General features: G+C 39.9%; 1 protein-coding gene across 8 annotated transcripts in view; it reads right to left on the bottom strand.

The window, feature by feature from the left end:
- Window positions 1-17837, bottom strand: part of LOC113027695 (uncharacterized) — a 45981-nt gene that overhangs the window by 26415 nt on the left and 1729 nt on the right. For 3 of the 8 annotated variants that reach the window (XM_026177383.1, XM_026177385.1, XM_026177382.1), the window contains 19 exons: window positions 13438-14255; window positions 11926-12115; window positions 11473-11831; window positions 10889-11008; window positions 10612-10809; window positions 10326-10466; window positions 9533-9793; window positions 7595-7775; window positions 7323-7489; window positions 7032-7172; window positions 6769-6947; window positions 6063-6235; window positions 4107-4331; window positions 3905-4014; window positions 3166-3381; window positions 1440-1566; window positions 1105-1324; window positions 858-1005; window positions 52-229 (listed from right to left, as the gene is read on the bottom strand). In XM_026177383.1, coding sequence (XP_026033168.1) covers window positions 52-229; window positions 858-1005; window positions 1105-1324; window positions 1440-1566; window positions 3166-3381; window positions 3905-4014; window positions 4107-4331; window positions 6063-6235; window positions 6769-6947; window positions 7032-7172; window positions 7323-7489; window positions 7595-7775; window positions 9533-9793; window positions 10326-10466; window positions 10612-10809; window positions 10889-11008; window positions 11473-11831; window positions 11926-12115; window positions 13438-14244 — 4141 coding nt within the window. In that variant the 5' untranslated portion in view covers window positions 14245-14255. Of the gene's footprint in view, window positions 1-51; window positions 230-857; window positions 1006-1104; window positions 1325-1439; window positions 1567-3165; window positions 3382-3904; window positions 4015-4106; window positions 4332-6062; window positions 6236-6768; window positions 6948-7031; window positions 7173-7322; window positions 7490-7594; window positions 7776-9532; window positions 9794-10325; window positions 10467-10611; window positions 10810-10888; window positions 11009-11472; window positions 11832-11925; window positions 12116-13437; window positions 14256-15749; window positions 16139-17502; window positions 17572-17837 lie in introns of those variants that run through there. The other 5 variants (XM_026177386.1, XM_026177384.1, XM_026177380.1 and 2 more) reach the window with 5 other exon arrangements.

Below are 17837 nucleotides of genomic sequence, written 5' to 3'. Positions count from 1 at the left end.
AAATTTAAATTCCTTTACACAGTTGTAACGGTGGAAGAACGAAAGAGTTACCAATGTATCCATATTTGTGTTTTCCCTTAGTGCTGCGGCCTACATCACAAATAGCCCGAATGTTCTTCTCCTGGAAGCCGGTTTCATTGTTGAGGACAGTGATACAGTCTCGCTCCACCATAAAAGCCAGCGCTGGAACAACACCAGGCTCTGCCGGGTAACTGTTGTCGTCGGCATTCTGAAAGAAGGGAATACAAAGAGTTCGGAGGATATTGGACAAAATTCAAATCAAAATACTAAAGCAAAGAAGTTTCCTTTCATAGAATTTTTGACCCACAATCAAACTGCTGTTTTTTGTTTTACAGATCTTTGAAAACTATTTTTATCCTTCCTGATTTCTTATTTTTCCTTATTTGTCACACCGGCCACGTTTCGGTTCATCAGACAATTTTTAAGATCCACCAAATTTACCCACTCTCAACAGTATTGCTTTAATTTCCAAACATTAAGCTCATGTCAAAGCATCTCAATCGGATTTAACTCAGGACTTTAACTAGGCAACGCTAAAACCTTCATTTTGGCCTTTTTTAGCCAACTTGCAGGTGTGTTTCAGATGATTTCCATACTGTATTACCCAAGTGCGACAAGACAAGTGAGGCCTGCACTTCTTTAGAAGTTGTTCTGGGTTTTTATGATCTATAATCTTGATTTAAAAACTGCATATTGTATTAACTCGGGTTATCTTCGTATAATCTTAAAATACGTTTGATGATATGAAACCTGAGAGTGTGACAAATATAAAAAATCTAAGAAATCAGGATGGAGAAACTCCTGGAAGCTTCTGATAAACACGTTCAGATTTCTACCTGAATGAGCTCCAGGACAAAGTGTGTGTCCTTGCTGTAGAGTTCAGTGGAGAGGCGGTCTAAGCTGCGGCCCAGTCGCTCCTGGTGGACCTGCATCAGTTTCTGGCCTTCAGCTGTCAGTTTCACTCCGATGCCAAACTCACTTTTCCTGTCAGAGAAAGAGGAGACCAAAAAAGAGTGACAGAGCAGCCACAACCAAATCATGACACTTAAACGGACAGAGCAGTTATGGATAAAGGTGACAAACCTGATGTCTTCAATGACGGCTCTCTGGATTGTGTCCTCGGACTCACAGCTGTCACCCTCTTTTTCATCTCCGTCAGACATTTTGAGCTGTTCCTCGCCCTGGCCTCCTTCAGCGTCGCTGCTGACGTCTGATATCTCTCCGTTAGGCACCGAGGCCAACTCATACAGCTGCTCTTCATCCTCTTCCTCCTCCTCAGCCTCTATGTCTTGCTCATCGTTGACTTAAAGAACACATTTGGTAAAAGATGTCAAAAATGGAAGCAGATTATAATTTGTCACAGTATGAAAACAGTAATAAAGTTCAAAATCCTGCAGTGGAGAGCCACTTTCAATCACCTTGGTGTGGGCTGTGGTACAGCTGGGAGGATTCAAAGCTGTTGTCCATGATGTTATCCTCAAGAAAGTCATCTTCACTCATGTTGAGAGCTGACAGACTGCTGCACTCAGAATCTGTCAAATTAGACTGAAGACATAAGAAAGGTAAGAAGAATAAGTTAATAACAGAAATATGCTGCTGAGCAACAGTGTGCAACATTACAACTAGTAGACAACATTGTTGAGCATTTCTTCACATTTCTGTATTTTTACTGCTTTGTACTTTCCACACAATTCAAATAATTAATTAATAAATTTACTGTGCTGTCACTGACCAATCAATCTGATCAATGTGACTTAATGGCACCTCATTGGTTAGCGCTGTTTCCTCACAGCAAAATGGATCTGTGAGGAGCTCCACATTTTTATACTGCATGATTCAAAGTTCAAAATAAACCTTAGTAATTTAATAGTGGGCCTTTGTGTAGCCGTCCAGTTAATCCACTGTCTGAAACAAGCTGATTTCCCTTTAATTGTACATTTTCTAATTACCCTCTGCAGAATTTTAATAAAACCACCAGGAGGCTGCTCACGTGCAAACAGCCAGAGTTGCGTGCCTAAAATGACTTGCATCAGGAATATCACTGAAATCTACGAACAAGTATTTGGGCCGTGTTAAGAAAAATAAAATAAGACCTTTTTGAGAATAAGGTCGAAATTGTATTTCGAAAAAAAAAAATAAGTAGAAATGTGGAGATTACAGTTGTTGTCTCAATACAAACTGCCACAGCTGCCCTGGGAGTAAAATCAAACTTCAGAATCGTTTTCAGTAACAAGGAAGGAAATGATTTCTCTTCAGAACGTAAACATATTGTGTGATGAGAATAAGGATGCAGAAAAACAGAAAAACACACGAATGTGGGAGAGTGGATTTGTACAAAATGAACAGCCTGGTAATGGACAGATGCAGTTATGATAGTTATGGATGTGCAACCAAGACGATGTATGTACAAGTTGGCTGATCAGTTTGTTTAACAGTGCATTTTGTAGAGGGTTATATGTAGATGCAGTAATCTCCACATTTCAACCTTTTTCTCTAAATACATTTTAGTGTTTAATCTGGAATTTCAAATTCATTTTGAAAATGATTAACTAATTTTTTTTTCTTGACGTGACTCTGTCCTAGAAATCATACAAGAGTCAAGAGTGGAGAAAAAATGTCTAGAAATCCAGGTTTTTGGCTCACGGGACCTATTTTATATACATTCTATTCAAACGTTAGCTATCCAGCAGTTTACATCTGCCCTTTAAGAAGTCTCTGATGCAGAAGAAAATATAGATATCTCCTATATCTAGTGATAATAAGTCTCAATTCTGAACCTCAAGAGTTCCTTTTGCGCAATAAAAATGTTTAAACATTGCTGCTTTGTCGTGGCAGCAGGTCTTTGGCATTATACCCTTAAAAAAAGCAGACTTTTCACTAGAACCAGTTCTTATATGTTGCTTTTTTCCCCTTTTTTGTGTTTTTCTCTTACTATTACTGCTTACTTTACAACTCAGCTATCATATACCGCATGCCATTTTTTATGTTATTTGAGCAGCAGTGAGATTCCAGTATACTCTAAATACATAGTCCATAACTTTGTGGATTGATGTTGTGCTGATATATGTCACTGACAAAAAGGACTCTTCAATTCCAGTGCAATGTATAAGCTACATTTATAGATTCCCTCGCTTGTGTTCTGACCTTGGCTTGGTCCACAGGTGCTGAGTATGTGTTACAGCTCTGGCTTTGAGGTGGGTTCAGCTTTTTCTCGTAGTCTTTGATCCAGTCTGGGATGCCTAGAAGGATGCCCAAACGATGCAGACAGTTCATGTACCTCGGCTCCGACTGAGCCACGGTCATCAGGACCCGTTTAGATTTGGCCTGGCCCAGGACACGGGAGAAGGGCTCCAAAAACACCTGGAAGAACATAAATGCCAGAATTTTAAATGCACATGACCGTGATGTTTGATTACACATATTTGTTATGTACATTGTATTGTACAAATTGTTACAAAGCAAAAAGAGACAAGATGTTGCAGACAACTTGAGAGAGCTTTAGCTCTGAGATGTCCAACAAGCCATCTAAGTCTGTGGTTGGCATGACAACTGAATAACAGCCTCCTCTTCAGCGATTTAGCTGAACAAACTAAATTCAGAGGCTAAAGCTGCCCACTCATGTGTTCCAGGACACACTGAAATGTTGTCACATGTTCCCTTTTTGTTGGTTGAAAGCTGTTTACTGGAATCATCAACACATAGTGCCAGCATCGATGTCCAATAACACTAAATATGATCAAGGGTTTATGTTGTGCCAAAGAGCACAAACTAATCAAAACATCAACTAGATTTCAGTTGGATATAAATATATAACATATCAGATGTTGAATTTCTAGCCTTCTGCAGAAGACATGAGATGCATTTTTCAGCATCCACTCCTGACCTGCAGCAGAAGAGCCTGACAGGTTCTGGTGGGGATTCGTGTGAAACACTCCAGGAGGAACTTGGCAACTTTGTCGTAACATGACACATCCTCCTCAGCCATGGACAAATCTAAACGACACAAATTCTGTTAGTCCAGTTGTGCTTTACTCTTTTCTATGGAGCAAAATGATTTTCCATCATCTATCCTGTTAAATACCTACCTTCTTTAGCCACAGCTGCTGCCAGAGAGCTTTGCATGTGGTTGCTCAGGAGGGCTATGGGAGCATTAACTATTCCGTCAGCTACCACCATGGACACAAGGTGGCCAGCTGTGCCCACAGGATCGAGGGCCGTAGTGGCACTAGAGAAGTGCTTGTCTCCTGTGTCTGTGGTGACCCTAAACAGCACACCGGGGGTGACCTCTAATGCTGCTAGGCCTGTATTACCTGTGCAGTAAGTAAAACATGAAATCACCCATTAGTTGTTGATGCCTTTGTATTACTGCTAATTGCTCAAGAGGACACATCAAATTTAATTATCAAAGCCTGAATACCCAAATGATGCAGACAGCTTATGTGTCTCGGTATGGAAGAGGATTACGGCAACTAGGAAAAATACAAATGGGCACGTCTTCTTTTTCTTTTCCGCAATCAACTTCTGTTGTTTTTAATTCAAATTCTGAATTATTTTTTTCTCAGAATTCAGAATTCTGAAATATTTCTCTTCTGTGTTTTTCAACTTCTGTTGTTTTTATTCAGCTTCTGTTTTTTTTTAATTCAACTCATCCCATTTTCATTCAAATTCTGAAATGAAAACATCATGAAAAGATGATGTAATCAAATTAGTACTCAGTTATCTAAAATTTGCTTTCGAGGTTGCTGGCTTTTTTAACTGTTCCAACACTAAACAATAAAAGAGACACTAGATTCTATATGTCTTAAGAAATGTGATTTAGTTAACTAAAAATAACTGCGAACCAAAACTAGAAAAGCATTTTTATTAACTAAAATAAAACAAAGTAGCAAAGTAACTAACAGTAATGGTTTTGCAAAGTCCTTGTTAATTTGGTAAATACTTTATCACAGCTCTTCTGATGAGGCTGTAACGGACGTGCTTATTGAGACTTTGGATGTCTGAATGAATGTGAGTCAATTGCTTTCATAATGTTCTCTTTTTTTTATTCTAATATCCATACTGATCTCTGGCATTTATTCTCCATATAATAACACTACAAATGTCTAATAAAAATTAACAACTGACTAAACTACAATTAAACATCTTCAAAAGCTAAAGTGGAAAAACCAAACCAAAAGGTGAAAGGATAAATGTTTCTCTGTGCAATGTGAGACACAGTGGTGGTCATCCTGTCCTTTAATGTTAAAACTTAGAATATGCAAACTAAGGCCTTCAACAAATAAGGTTATATTTATCTTAGTAAGAGCTTGCAGGAGCTCAAAGTGCAGGACCCAACTGCAGCACAGCCGTAAAAGTGGGAGCAGCTGTGTGTGGCACTGCTGCAGTTTTCAGCTACACTTGTTGTTGCAGTCACAGCAGTGCTCACTCTGTGTCTTCCACATTTATTTTAAAGTATGTAACTTAATCTAATCATCTTTTATTTTACAGTGTGTAGTCATGTTTATGTTGAAATGAGTGCACTGGTACGGTTAGTTACGTCTCACCTTGTATCGACTGCCCTCTTGTGGACTTAATGTGATAATCAAACATGATTTCTACACACGTTTGGCACTTTTTGACAGCAGAAACAAACATTTTTTATTTATATCTTTAAATCGAAACAAGGCTTTGTTTGTGCATAATTAGCTGAACTGAATGGCAGAAGGTAAAAATAATGCACTCTATATTACCAAGGATTCATTCTGGATTCAGTCTACACATATACCGTATCACTGAACGACGTACTGTTTTATCAACTCATTTTACACCGATCACTGGTTTATGGGAAATGGGACACCTTGTATATGGTTAAGTTACATTTAAGCACTCAAAGTGCTTTCTACAACATGCCTGAGTTAGCTGACTCAGGAATACGGTATGCTGTAGCTCAGCAAGTATGACCTGCTATATCTCCTGAGCTACAGCCACCCCATACATCACATTTTGTTCAGTTTAAAAAGTCTAAAAATGGTCATGTTCAAAGCAATATGCCTCGTGCCTACCTGCATTTTTTTCAATGAATTCCTTGAGGGAGCCGTGAAGGGGTTTAAAGATCAGCTCCCACTGGCTCCACTCACTTAAATCCTCCAGCAGAGGGCAGGAGAGCAAGCTGGCCAGGGCCTGATCCTTGGACATTTCACCAAGCCGACCCACTGACTCAAATCCACCTTCAGCACTGTTCATGGATGTGAAAGACAGAAGAATAAAGGCAACTGACATGAAAACTGGACCTGTCAAATGATGGGGAGTTTATCTTTAAGTTATTCATCCTCCCATAAGGTTTTCTCATTTTAAAGGGGACCTAGCATGCTCACTTCCAGCTCTACATATTTATTGTTGGACTCTACATGTCCAGGCAGAGCGGCTTTGTTTGATTCAGAGTTCATAGCAATCCTTATTTATCTTAATACTAAGCCTTGGTACAGTGTGTCTGAATCAAGCCATTTCACCATGTCTCCATTTAAGGCTGCTGTCCCTTTTAGCTAACCTCTTCTAATTAGCTTCTCCTCACAAACAGAAGGTTTGAACAGCAGGTGGGTGGAGCCTCTCACTGACACACCGTGCCAGAAGTAAAAAAACAAACAAAGCCTGAGTTTTTGCCTCCACCACTCTTACAGATATACAATAAACATAAGGAAAAGCATAACATTACAAATCCTTCCCATATACTGAGGTGCATTTCTGTCTGTCTGGTGATAGGCTTCTAACCTTGATTTGCCTTGTTTAGCAAACAGGGCTGATTCATAGCAGACTGGGCTCAGTCCTCCTCCACCCAGTGCTTTTTGGCGTTGGACCAGGTCAGCCAGTCTGTGCAGAGGACCATGCCCCAAGTCACGACTGTCCCGGACCCCATAGTGAGACCTCAGTGCTGACTCAATGTAGGAGAGCTGAGGAAACACAGTTGCAGTGTAGTTTTAGAACATCTACTGTGAAAAAAGGTTGCTGTATCTGTGTCTGTTTTTATGACTCACTTCATCTGGATCAGTGGAGGCTACGTCGCCGCACTGTTTGATGAACTCAAAAACATCTTGTTTGGAGGGTCTGAAGCCACTGCCGGCTCGCTCCATGCTGCTGCCCAGAATCAAGGTGGACCCCACTGTGTCCTGCAGCAGCTGCACACAACCAGATGAGAGACACTGAATTTGGATGATTTGGTGCAACTTGTTATCTCCTTATTATGACCGCAAATTCTTTTGCTTTGTTAATTTGGTCCCATACCTGCGATTTGCAGAGTTAAAGTAAATCAAAAATGAGAGAACTACCTGAATGTTGTTCACCAAAAACTCCAGGAAGCTGCCTTTCTCTAAAGACAGGAAGTCTTTCACGTGGAAGTGTTCAGACAGTTTTTTCTCCAAGGAAGCAATGTGTGCCAAAGTGATAGCTGAGTTCTGAGCAGCCAGTTTGTCCCTTAGATACTGCTTCACTTTAGCTGAGAAATAGAGAGTAGAAATGTGCATTTGCCATTTAAAAATATAACAGATTCATGTTTAGGATAGGATAAGCTAATATATGTGTAACATCTTGCGTTAGAAACCTTCGCTTGGGAGAGATTTGGTGGATTTGTCCTCTGTTTTAGTTTTTTCCGTGGGTTTGGAGGTCTTGTCTTTGGGCACTAGGTCGTGTGGAACAGCCAGGGATCCCCCACAGATGGCCAGCTGAAACAGAGCTGTTTCCAGCCGATTACCTGACACCTGCAGCAGGAAGTTCTGGACGTGCTGGATCAGAAAACAAATAGAGCATTGTGTCACAGGAGCGCAGAAATAAAACAGGCACACCTAGCTTCTCTGTTGCTTCTCTCTCTGCTCAGAGCAAACACAGACTTCAATCTCGTGTGTGCCATTACTGTGTGTGGATGCTGTTTATTATATCTAAGAACTGACTCTGAAAAAAACAAACAAACTAGAAAATCTTTTCCAAAAGTCTAGTTTTTCTGATAAATGTGGACGGTGTGAAATCTGAAACCTGCTTTGCTATTACCTGCCAATTTGGACTAACACATTTCCAGCACAGTCTTGTCTTTGTTTTTGTTTTTCACTTGTCTGTTCTGGGGCAGAATGTGAGGTCTCGCTTGGTTTACAGCAAATATAATAGAAACACAGGCATAGTTTGGGCACTGATGCTCAATGTAAGAATTGGTGTGTGTTTACTTTGAGTAACAATCCCACAACTCTGTGTTTTTTCCATTCGTTTTTTCATATACAAGAGGTGAAAACCACATTTTCCATGGAGTATGTGTCACTGATAATTCCTGTAAAATGATCCACAGTAGGTTGGTTTCTCTGATGAAAACCGGCAAAAGCTGTTTTACATTTGTAAAACAGCGCATAATTACTATATATAGACAGCACTGCAGGCCAGTAGGCCAGTCTTTTACAGGCCTCATGTATTATCTTACTGGTCTGCAGAAAAAACAAAACATCTACTAGTATTTTAAGTACTTTAGATGCCATCTTAATTTATAATCAAACAGCATTACTAATTACTATACTTCTATCTTATATGAATAATCCAAATCTGTAAATTATATAGAAACTACATTCTTAAAATAACAAAATAATAGATCACTAATAGAAAGAGAGGGGAATAGGTGCTCTCAGCAGGCAGCAAAGTGCACCTTCATATGTCATGTTATGTTTTTGAGTTTATGGACTTTTGTTTTGTTGGTGTAACTTTTTTTGGGCATTTATTCAACGGTAGAGCAGTTAAAAAAGACAGAGAAATGGGGAAAAGACACACAGCAAAGGGCCCCGGGTCAGAAGCAGGCCACACCCTGGACAGGTCACCAGCCTGCTGCAGGTCTTCTTCATGTATTTAGTTTCTAGTTCCTGGTTGTACTTGGGTTTAGTTCTACTCTTAGTGATTGTTTTTTCTTCCTCGTGTGTCACTTCCCCTGTATTGTTCATTTGTGCATCTGTGTTTCCCTGTTCAGTTATCACTGCTCACTTCCTGTTTGATTTTGATAGATATTTGCTCCCTGTGCCTTGCTTTTAGTTTTATCTTCCAGTCTCTTGTATGTATGGACCGAGCTGGGATGTATCCTATAGACATACTAGAGACAGCTTTCATTTCTATTTGTTCTTAATACAAAACAGTGTTGGCCGCTTACTTTTCTTCATGTTTGAGCTTGTTGAACAGGAGTTTTTGTCATCACATAATATTATCCTGACTATATGAAGAAAACAAAGTGAGCATTCACCTCAGCCAGTTGGATTCACAGGTAACATATAAAAATAAACATATAAACCACATCTTACTAGTTATGTGCCGTCAGTCACATAACTCAAGTTACAGCCCTGCTATAACTCATTCACACCTAAATGCTTTAGTCTAGCTATTAAAGTTGTAACCAACTAACACACGCTCTCACTCAAACTTTGATGGATGCTTTAGCGTCATTCTGTGACCCTCTTACTGGCGAATGACCCAGTCCAGATTCAGTAACACAAGACATCTGTCAGTGTGTGACACCCACCTTGGCCATCCTGGGGCTGAACACCTCCCCTGCATTTGTAAAGACCGCCAGCACGACCTCGGCCGCTGTCATTGAGGCATACTTCTTCGAGAGATCCGAGCTGCCCGCAGAGGAGAAGGAAGCTGCTCCTTTCAGCGGCTCCAAGATGCTCTTTTTGAGTTTCCTCAGCCGTTCGTATATCTCCTCCTCCAGCTCTTTCTGAATCACCTCCCTGGCACGCTCCAAGATGGTGTGCTCGTTACGGCCTACCTTCGAGATTGTCTAGAGTAGACAAATGTGTTTGTGTTTAATATGAGAATAATGGCAAAGTATAGCAGGTTAATCTTTACCCAAAAACACAAGTGAAGTCGTTTTTTTTGTTATAAGTTCACGAATGAGATTTCCACACATCTCACTGTTTGTCATAGTTAATACTTAACAACGCATGGACAGTGGGGTTCACAGAGAAGAAATCACAGCATTATTCATTAAATTTATCAGTTACTTGAAACTACCTTCAGCAAAAGAAATAATCAGTGTGGTCCCAAGCGGACATAGGCTCTAGCTGAGACCACAGCCGGAAGCAGAATAAAACAATAATTCATGCTGGCACTTTAACTCGATCCCAAGCCTCCCTGTATGTTTGCCAAGAAGGTTCATCTGGGAGGATACCCAGGCTGTGCGGGGTGTGGCTGTGGATGCACATGCAGCTTGTGTAACCATAATATATCCCAGCAAATATGTCCCAAACCTCTGCTGATCATAACTCATCAGTAAACCGTCCTGGAATGTAGCAGAACATTGTGCTTCTTACCGATATGGGCAGGCCAAGACCAGTTATCCTGATGCCCAGCTCGTATGGAGAGTCACAGTTATAGTGGTCAGCCAGATGCTTCATAAACTCAGCCAGGTCCACTTTTACCTTCGTCTGCTTCCTCCTAAAAACACGAAGTTGCTAAACAAAAGAATGGAAACGACATATATTTATGACATATACTGTAACTGTAAAACATAATTTAACAACAACAACAACAACAAAATAAGCTCTTATAAACATTAAAGCTCAAGTGCAAAACAAAACTGAAGCCCTGTGAATGCACCTTTAAGATGTCTACAGTCTCGATCTGGTGGATATCGTCATCTTTCGTGTTGCTGTCAATCTTGAATATGCGGTGAATGAAGGGGAGCTTGCAAAGGGGGCCGAGGTTTAGCTCTTCGTAGCGCTTCTTGTCCTTGAGGCCAGCTAATGACTGGCCCAGCTCATACAGGGTACAGATGGATGTCACTGCTGAGGTGGTCTGGGAGAAAGAGGACAAAATAAAATTCAGTTTGGCAACCTGACAGTGAGAAAACAGGTGAAAACTAATCCGTGCCAACCTCTATGAACATGTTGATCTCTCTAATGAGGTACTGAAGATCTTTTAGAGCTTTAAGAGGCAAGTGCTCTACCCCTCTTGGGTCCAAAGAAGGCACCAGCCTGCATACCCGGGATATCACCTGGAAGCAGGAATGAAAGGCAGTGAGAGGACAACAACAAAATCAAACGCAGCGAGTTAGACCAAATGTAACAGAGTGAAACATGACTCATTGTGGGAAGCACAAGCCTAGCACACCCGTAGTGATGGTGCCAAGCCCAGATAAATGGGAAGGGCCAAATCAAATATCCTCTTGGAAACTTGACAGCAGATGAGAAACAAAGATGCAGCTGAAAAACAACTGGTGATAAACTAAAGGAAAAACAAGACGGAAGAAAACTGCAAGCGAGAAAACTGGCGTAAATAAATATGTGTGTAGAAGCCCAAATATATTGATGGTAACCTGGGTTAGAAACAGTGAGGCAAGCAGTGTAGTCTGTGAGAATAATTTAATGTTGCATAACAGACTAAATGATTAGGAAAATGATCAAATAGCATATTATGCACAGCTACACAGTAGAAAAAATAAGTATAGTTCGTCCTCACCTTCTTTGTGGTGACCAGCTCTCCATCCCCAGCGATTTCTCGTATGACACTCTCCATCAGAGTGTTGATCGTATCCTGATCCATGTCCCTGTTTCTCCACCTCCCATTGAAGTCCTCCTGGTCTGCTTCCATGGCCTCCACAGCTCGCATATTTTCTCCAAGGAGCTCCCTGAGCTGTGCATGATAACCTTTATTAAAGACAGGACCGCTGCCTTCTCTCGGGCTGGCATCCCTCACTTTGGTCTTCTGCTCTTTGGTCAAACTCCGATCTGCCCCCAGCACTGGAAAATCAGAGGCAGACAGGAAGCTAAGCCCACTGGCCTGTTCCTGTTCTTTTTCAGGTTTAGGACTCTGTGTTGCTGTGGGAGGATAATACAAACTATTTAATTAATATGGACTATTGAGAATCTTTGCCTTTTATGCTTGAAATGGAATGTTTTGATGTTTGGCTACCTGCAGCGGTCTGCCACACCCCAGTCTTGGGATGAGTTGTTGGCTGAGACTGAGTGGGGAGCTTCTTGGCTTCCCAGTTGTCGTACAGTGACATGTACTGGGCAAGAGGAAACTTTTCACCAAACTTCTGAGAATAGCAGGTTTGAAGCTGTTCCATTGATGGAGCAGTTAGCTGGTACGTCCCCATCACCTGAAACACATCAATAAACTTTTACACACCAACTGGTTTCCATAGGCAAATACCTGCTATAACACAGTGTACTGCAGAAGCCAAAGTTCAGTTTTAAGAGTACATTGGTAGAAGATGAGTTCATTAAGATACAAGCTTGTAATGCATAAATGAAGAACTCTATTAAGAACTTCCACAAAGCTCTCTGTGTCTGGCAGTTTTTTGCATATTTCAACTGTTTTAATGTAAGACAATCTCACAATACATTGAAGTGAGCAAAGCACGCTTTATGTTTTCACATTCTTAGGTGAGAAAACTACTTACAGATGGCTTCAACCAAATTAAGTAGTGAGAGGGAAAACGAGCTGTCTCTAACTGCATCCTTCTATTTAGTTTACAAGCATGGGTGTGTTCCCACTATCAAATATAACTACATTAATGGGTTTATGGAACTGGATAATGTACTTAAAGCAGTAAAAATGCTGATTGCTGAACTCCTCTATGTCTGTTTTCTGTCGACTGTTTTCTTCACTATATAAGTAATACTGAGTAATACTGAGTAATATTACGTGTAGTCAGAGGTATGAGGAATGGAAAATGTTGTCAAAATCCAAATGAAATCGAATGCTGCAAATACAAATGCAAAACTCTGCATGGTCAATCTGGGACAACCTTGTCAAAATTTATGTACTAAAAAAAATGTACCGTATACACAGGTAGTGTGAGACATGTTTACGCTAAGTGGACTTTTTAATTCATTTATCCTCCTGCAATGAAAACTCATTACTCTGTAAATTAAAATAACCCCACCAGGAATATTACCCCCCAACCTAAGCATGTCAGGGAACAATTTAGGCCTCTTTTTATATTTTCATCTTCGCGAGCTAACAGACACAGGACTGAGAACTATCTATAAGAGATGGTAGATGCTCAGCTGCTGACTGCATTCTAGTTTACTGTTTAGGCTAACCAGTAAACACATTTGAAAAAAAAGCATTCTTTACTATCTTTACATTAAAAAAATTCAGTTTTTTATCTTGTGCTTTTGTTTTATTGTTCTTCATTGAGTCATTGTTCTATTATGTGTTTTATCCTATTATACAGTGTCCTTGGGGGTCTTGAAAGGTGCTTTATATATAAAATGTAGTTTATTATTATTATTATTAATAATAATAAATTATGATTCCTTTAATGTCTGTACCTTTTAACTTAAGAGGCAACTATTAGCCTCAAAAGTATTGCAGATTTTTAAGATGTCAAGATAGTCAGCATCAAACTGTAAAGATAAAAGATGCCTATATATATATATCTATATATATATAGTATCAGAGTGCACAGCTAACCTCTAAGATCCTCTGGTAGAGCTGCTCTTGGGACAATTCCTCAGCTGGCTGGGGTACAGTAAGAAGGGGAATAACAGGAACATAATGGGAGGAAGATATGGAAGCAGTGGAAACCAAAGGAGATCCAAGAAGGTTCATTCTTGCCTGAGTGGGAGGAACAATCTGAGGACTGGCATCGCGCTGTGGTAGAGTACGAAGGGCAGGGCTACTGCTCCTGATAAGCGAGTCAGGCGTACGTGGTGTTGTAGGTCTGCTGTTCTCTTTAGTCTTCGTGAACATCCCAGCCTGAGGCTGATTGTGAGGCCGGTGAGTCTTATGGTACACCACATCCTCCACCACAACCAGATCTTCATTCAAAGAGTCTACCAGGCTGGAAACTGTTTTGAAGTCCATAGAGACTAAGGAGACGTCATGGCTGTATTTCTGTTGATAGGCTGCAGTCAACAACTTCAGAGGGATCCCATCCGGATGTCCTTTCATCATTTTCACAATTCTCTTCAAAGTCTTACATCTTTTTTTCACTTCGGGAGCTGTTGCTGATTCCTTACTTTGAGCTGCAGCTCCACATTTGGCCCCAGCTGTCGCCTGGTTTCCCCCACGATGGTCCCTGTGAAACACCAGTTCTTCTTCTAGAACCAGATCCCTCTCCATCGAGGATACCAGGCTGGTCATGGAGTCAAAGCCCAGTTTGGATAAGGTCAAGTTCTTGTGATATGTCTGGCTATAGACGATAGCCAGCTTTTTAAGCGGGATCCCATCAGGGTGCTCCCTGACAATGGACACTAGCTCCGTCCGAACTTTTTCCATCTTGAGTGACACTATCAGGGAGAAAAGAGACCAGCATTAATGGACAATATGATTATCTGCTAGAAAAATAGCTTGCTGTATAGTAAGTAAATAAGTAAAACTTTATTTATATAGCACCTTTCTAGATAAAAGACCACAAAGTGCTTCACGCAAGGATAACAAAGTATAAAATAAAACAGACACCACTTAACAAAATGCAATTCTAAAAAAATGTGCTTTTAGTTGTTTTTTAAAGGAAGCTACTGAGTCCCGAGATCTTAAGCTCAGTGGGAGAGAGTTCCACAGTCTGGAAGCCACCGTGGCTAAAGCTCTGTCTCCCTTAGTTCTCAGCCTTGTATGATGAATGACAAGTAGGCCCTGATTACATGACCTAAGAGACCTGCTAGGGACATGGGGCTGTAGAAGTTCAATGATGTAGGCAGGAGCATGTCGATGAAGAGCTCTATAAGTCAGAACCAGAATCTTGAAATGGACTAAATTCAATGGGGAGCCAGTGCAGCTGTATTAGCAACAGTGTCACATGTGAATACTTAGATGTTTTGGTCAGAAGTCTTGCTGCAGCGTTTTGAACCATCTGTAGACGCTCCAAGGAGTTTTTGTTTAAACATGTAAACAGTGAATTACGGTAGTCCAGTCTTGATGAAATGAAAGCACCAATGACAATCTCCAGTTCAGTACGAGATACAATGGGGCTTAGTTTAGAAATGTTTCTTAAGTGAGAAAAGCAGGACCGAAGTTAGTGTTACTGTGTATACTGTGTTTGGCAGTGTACTTAATGTGTTAACCAGCTATTAACCAGTTTCGAAATGGTGGCGCCACTGCTCTAAGTAATCGCTAATAAATTTATTTTTACAGCCAACTGTAAAAATGTCCAACTCACTGAGAGCACGTTCTTCATGTTGTGTGTTTATACGGTGTTTAAAATTACTTACACATCAAGGTTAGAATCTGTCTCTAACACATATGCCCTGAAAGCTCCAGTGTAAATGTGGCTATAGTCAAATATAATTATATAATTAATTATTATATTATTTTGATGTATAGTTCAATGGCTTCTTATGTTCTCCAATACCATGTTTTAGATTGTATGATAAATGAATATGTAAATAAAGGCAGGTATTTGTTAACCCAGAGAATGACTCAACTTTACATGTTCACATTCCCAGCAGTCAGCTGTTTTATCATAAGGTTACAAAGCCATTGCCAAATACCTGCCTGGCATAACAAGACAGACAGCCAAAACTAACAGTTGCTGCAGATTGCCTGTTGCTGTTGAAGCTGGTGGCTGCCAGCTGATGCATGCATGAGGAAGGTGAGAAGGTAATTCATAGGTGAGGTGTCTTTTTACTAAGAAGGGTTTGCTTTACTTTCTTTCTTTTTTTTTTCTTTTTTTCTATCTCAGACTATTTTTTGGAGTATGACATATGAACATTCAGTATCTTGATTAGACATGCAAAAGTTATTGTATGACAAAAATTTACTGATTCTGAGGGTGTGACACTCACTAATTTTCCATAGAATGACTCGTGAAAAGTTCTGGCACAGCTTCAGCTATTTCGAAGTTGCATAGAAGATGAAGAACAACTGAAACACATCGTGTATGTGAACTTTACCATGTATATCCATCACCCACAACAGCACAACAAAAACATGGTCAGACATATGTGACAGATCAAAAGAGGAACCCAAAGAATTACTCCTATAAGTGTCACTCCATTTAAAGCCACAGCAACAACAAAGTTAAAGAAATCAATAGTCACAATAATAATAAAATAAAAATATTAAGACAGATTCACCACAAACTAGTGTCCACCAGTTCATCACAGAATCCGAGTACCAAGATGGTAGCAAGTAAAGCATGCATCTCATAGGCATTACAGCATTTAATTAAATACCTAAACAAGTCAGTATTGTTTTAGAGGCAAACTTAAACAAATTCTGATTTCTATCAGAATCAAAGTGGGAGATGTTTCACGTTTTAAATTATATTGGGGGGGGGGGGGGGGGGGGGAGTGCTGAAATGTTGAACTTTTGTTGAGTGATGAAAGCAGCGCAGTATTCCTCAGTCCTCGGTGAACATCATCTTCACCAGGTCTGCTTTGAAACATTCCTCCTCCACCTTAGGTTTGCTTTACTTTCTAAGATGCGTAGTGTATTTACTCAACACTGTGAGCTACTGTTTTGTTGCTTTGAGCATTTCATTGCATGTATCGCATGTCTGAACTTAACCGTTAAATACAACAATAAATATTCAATAGTGTGTGATTTAAGCTACAGCCCAAATTTAGCAAAAATTTAGCTTAGTTTGGAAAAAGAAATGCCATAAATTCCTCTTGTGAAATTACGCTGCTGGTGTGAACGGCTGCATTAAGAAGAAGTGATTCCAAAAAAACATTTTTAATAGACCAAATATTCACACAAATTTTACATGTCTGGTGTCTAAAGGTCTTTATTATTTATGATCACGCATGATCTGAAATGAAATCTATCACTCCCATCTCTGTAAATATAGATAGATGCTTCCAATTAACAGCACACATACAGTTCCACAAGTCGTTGGACAATAAGACTGTTTATAATTTTGCCTCTGAACACAACCACGGTAGATTTGATTTTAATCAAGCACCATGGTGTGAATGCAGTGCAGACTTTCAATTTAATTCAAATGATTTAACAAAAGTTAAATTAACTGTTAAGGAATTACAGCCATTTTTATACATACGCTCCCATTTCCAAGAGGCTGATCGTTAATGACTCTCACACCAGTATTAAAAACACTCCTTTATATTTAAAGTTAAGACGGTTGTTTGTCCAGTTACTTTTGAGCTACTGGCTTTTCTTCTTCAAGGACTTTGTGTCAATGTGTTTTACTTAAATTAAACTAGCGAAATATGCAGGTTTTAATGCTCAAATGTCCAAGATTAAATTAACACTAAATCAAACTGTTGTGGCTACTAATCCTGTGCACTAGTCAATGTTTTATCACTGGTGGCAAACACTAAATGTGCAGCACTGTGAATAAAATGGCACTAGTTATATCAAAATAGCAATAAGTGAGAACATGTTAACCACAGAAGCAGATTATGTTTTATCCAAAAGAACCACAATGTGTTTGCTGATGACTACCCTTTGTGAGTTTACACTGTTATCATCTATGAAAACCAAAAGGCTCTATAAACATATAGACTATATAATAGTTATATGTGTGCATAAAATACAGCCAATGGTACAAAAGTGCTGGAATCAGAGCAATCTTACCTGTTCCTTCAAATGATAAGATCTGCACTCATCTCTCCCTGAACAAAGACATGAACCTGAAACATCCTGTTCAAGCTTAAATACTCTCCTCCTCCTCCCTTCCCTTCCACCCTGCTGTGTTTCGTTTCAAGCATGAAGAGAAATGAAACTGAAACCAACAGCCATGCTCATGTATGCATGTATGTCATGTCTCTGTCCTTAATTGCGATGTACCCACGCTCACATTTCCAGAAATGGTCAAAGCATTAATGAAGACTGAGAATTTATAAGACAACACAGTGTAAAGTAAGCAAAACTCTTCTCTGATTGGACACTGGAAATTGGGGAGAAAACAA

The sequence above is a fragment of the Astatotilapia calliptera genome, chromosome 8 (assembly GCF_900246225.1).
Source record: "Astatotilapia calliptera chromosome 8, fAstCal1.2, whole genome shotgun sequence".
Taxonomy (NCBI): Eukaryota; Metazoa; Chordata; class Actinopteri; order Cichliformes; family Cichlidae; genus Astatotilapia; species Astatotilapia calliptera.
Note: the sequence above shows the minus strand (reverse complement) of the source record. Positions and strands in the feature narration are given on the sequence as shown.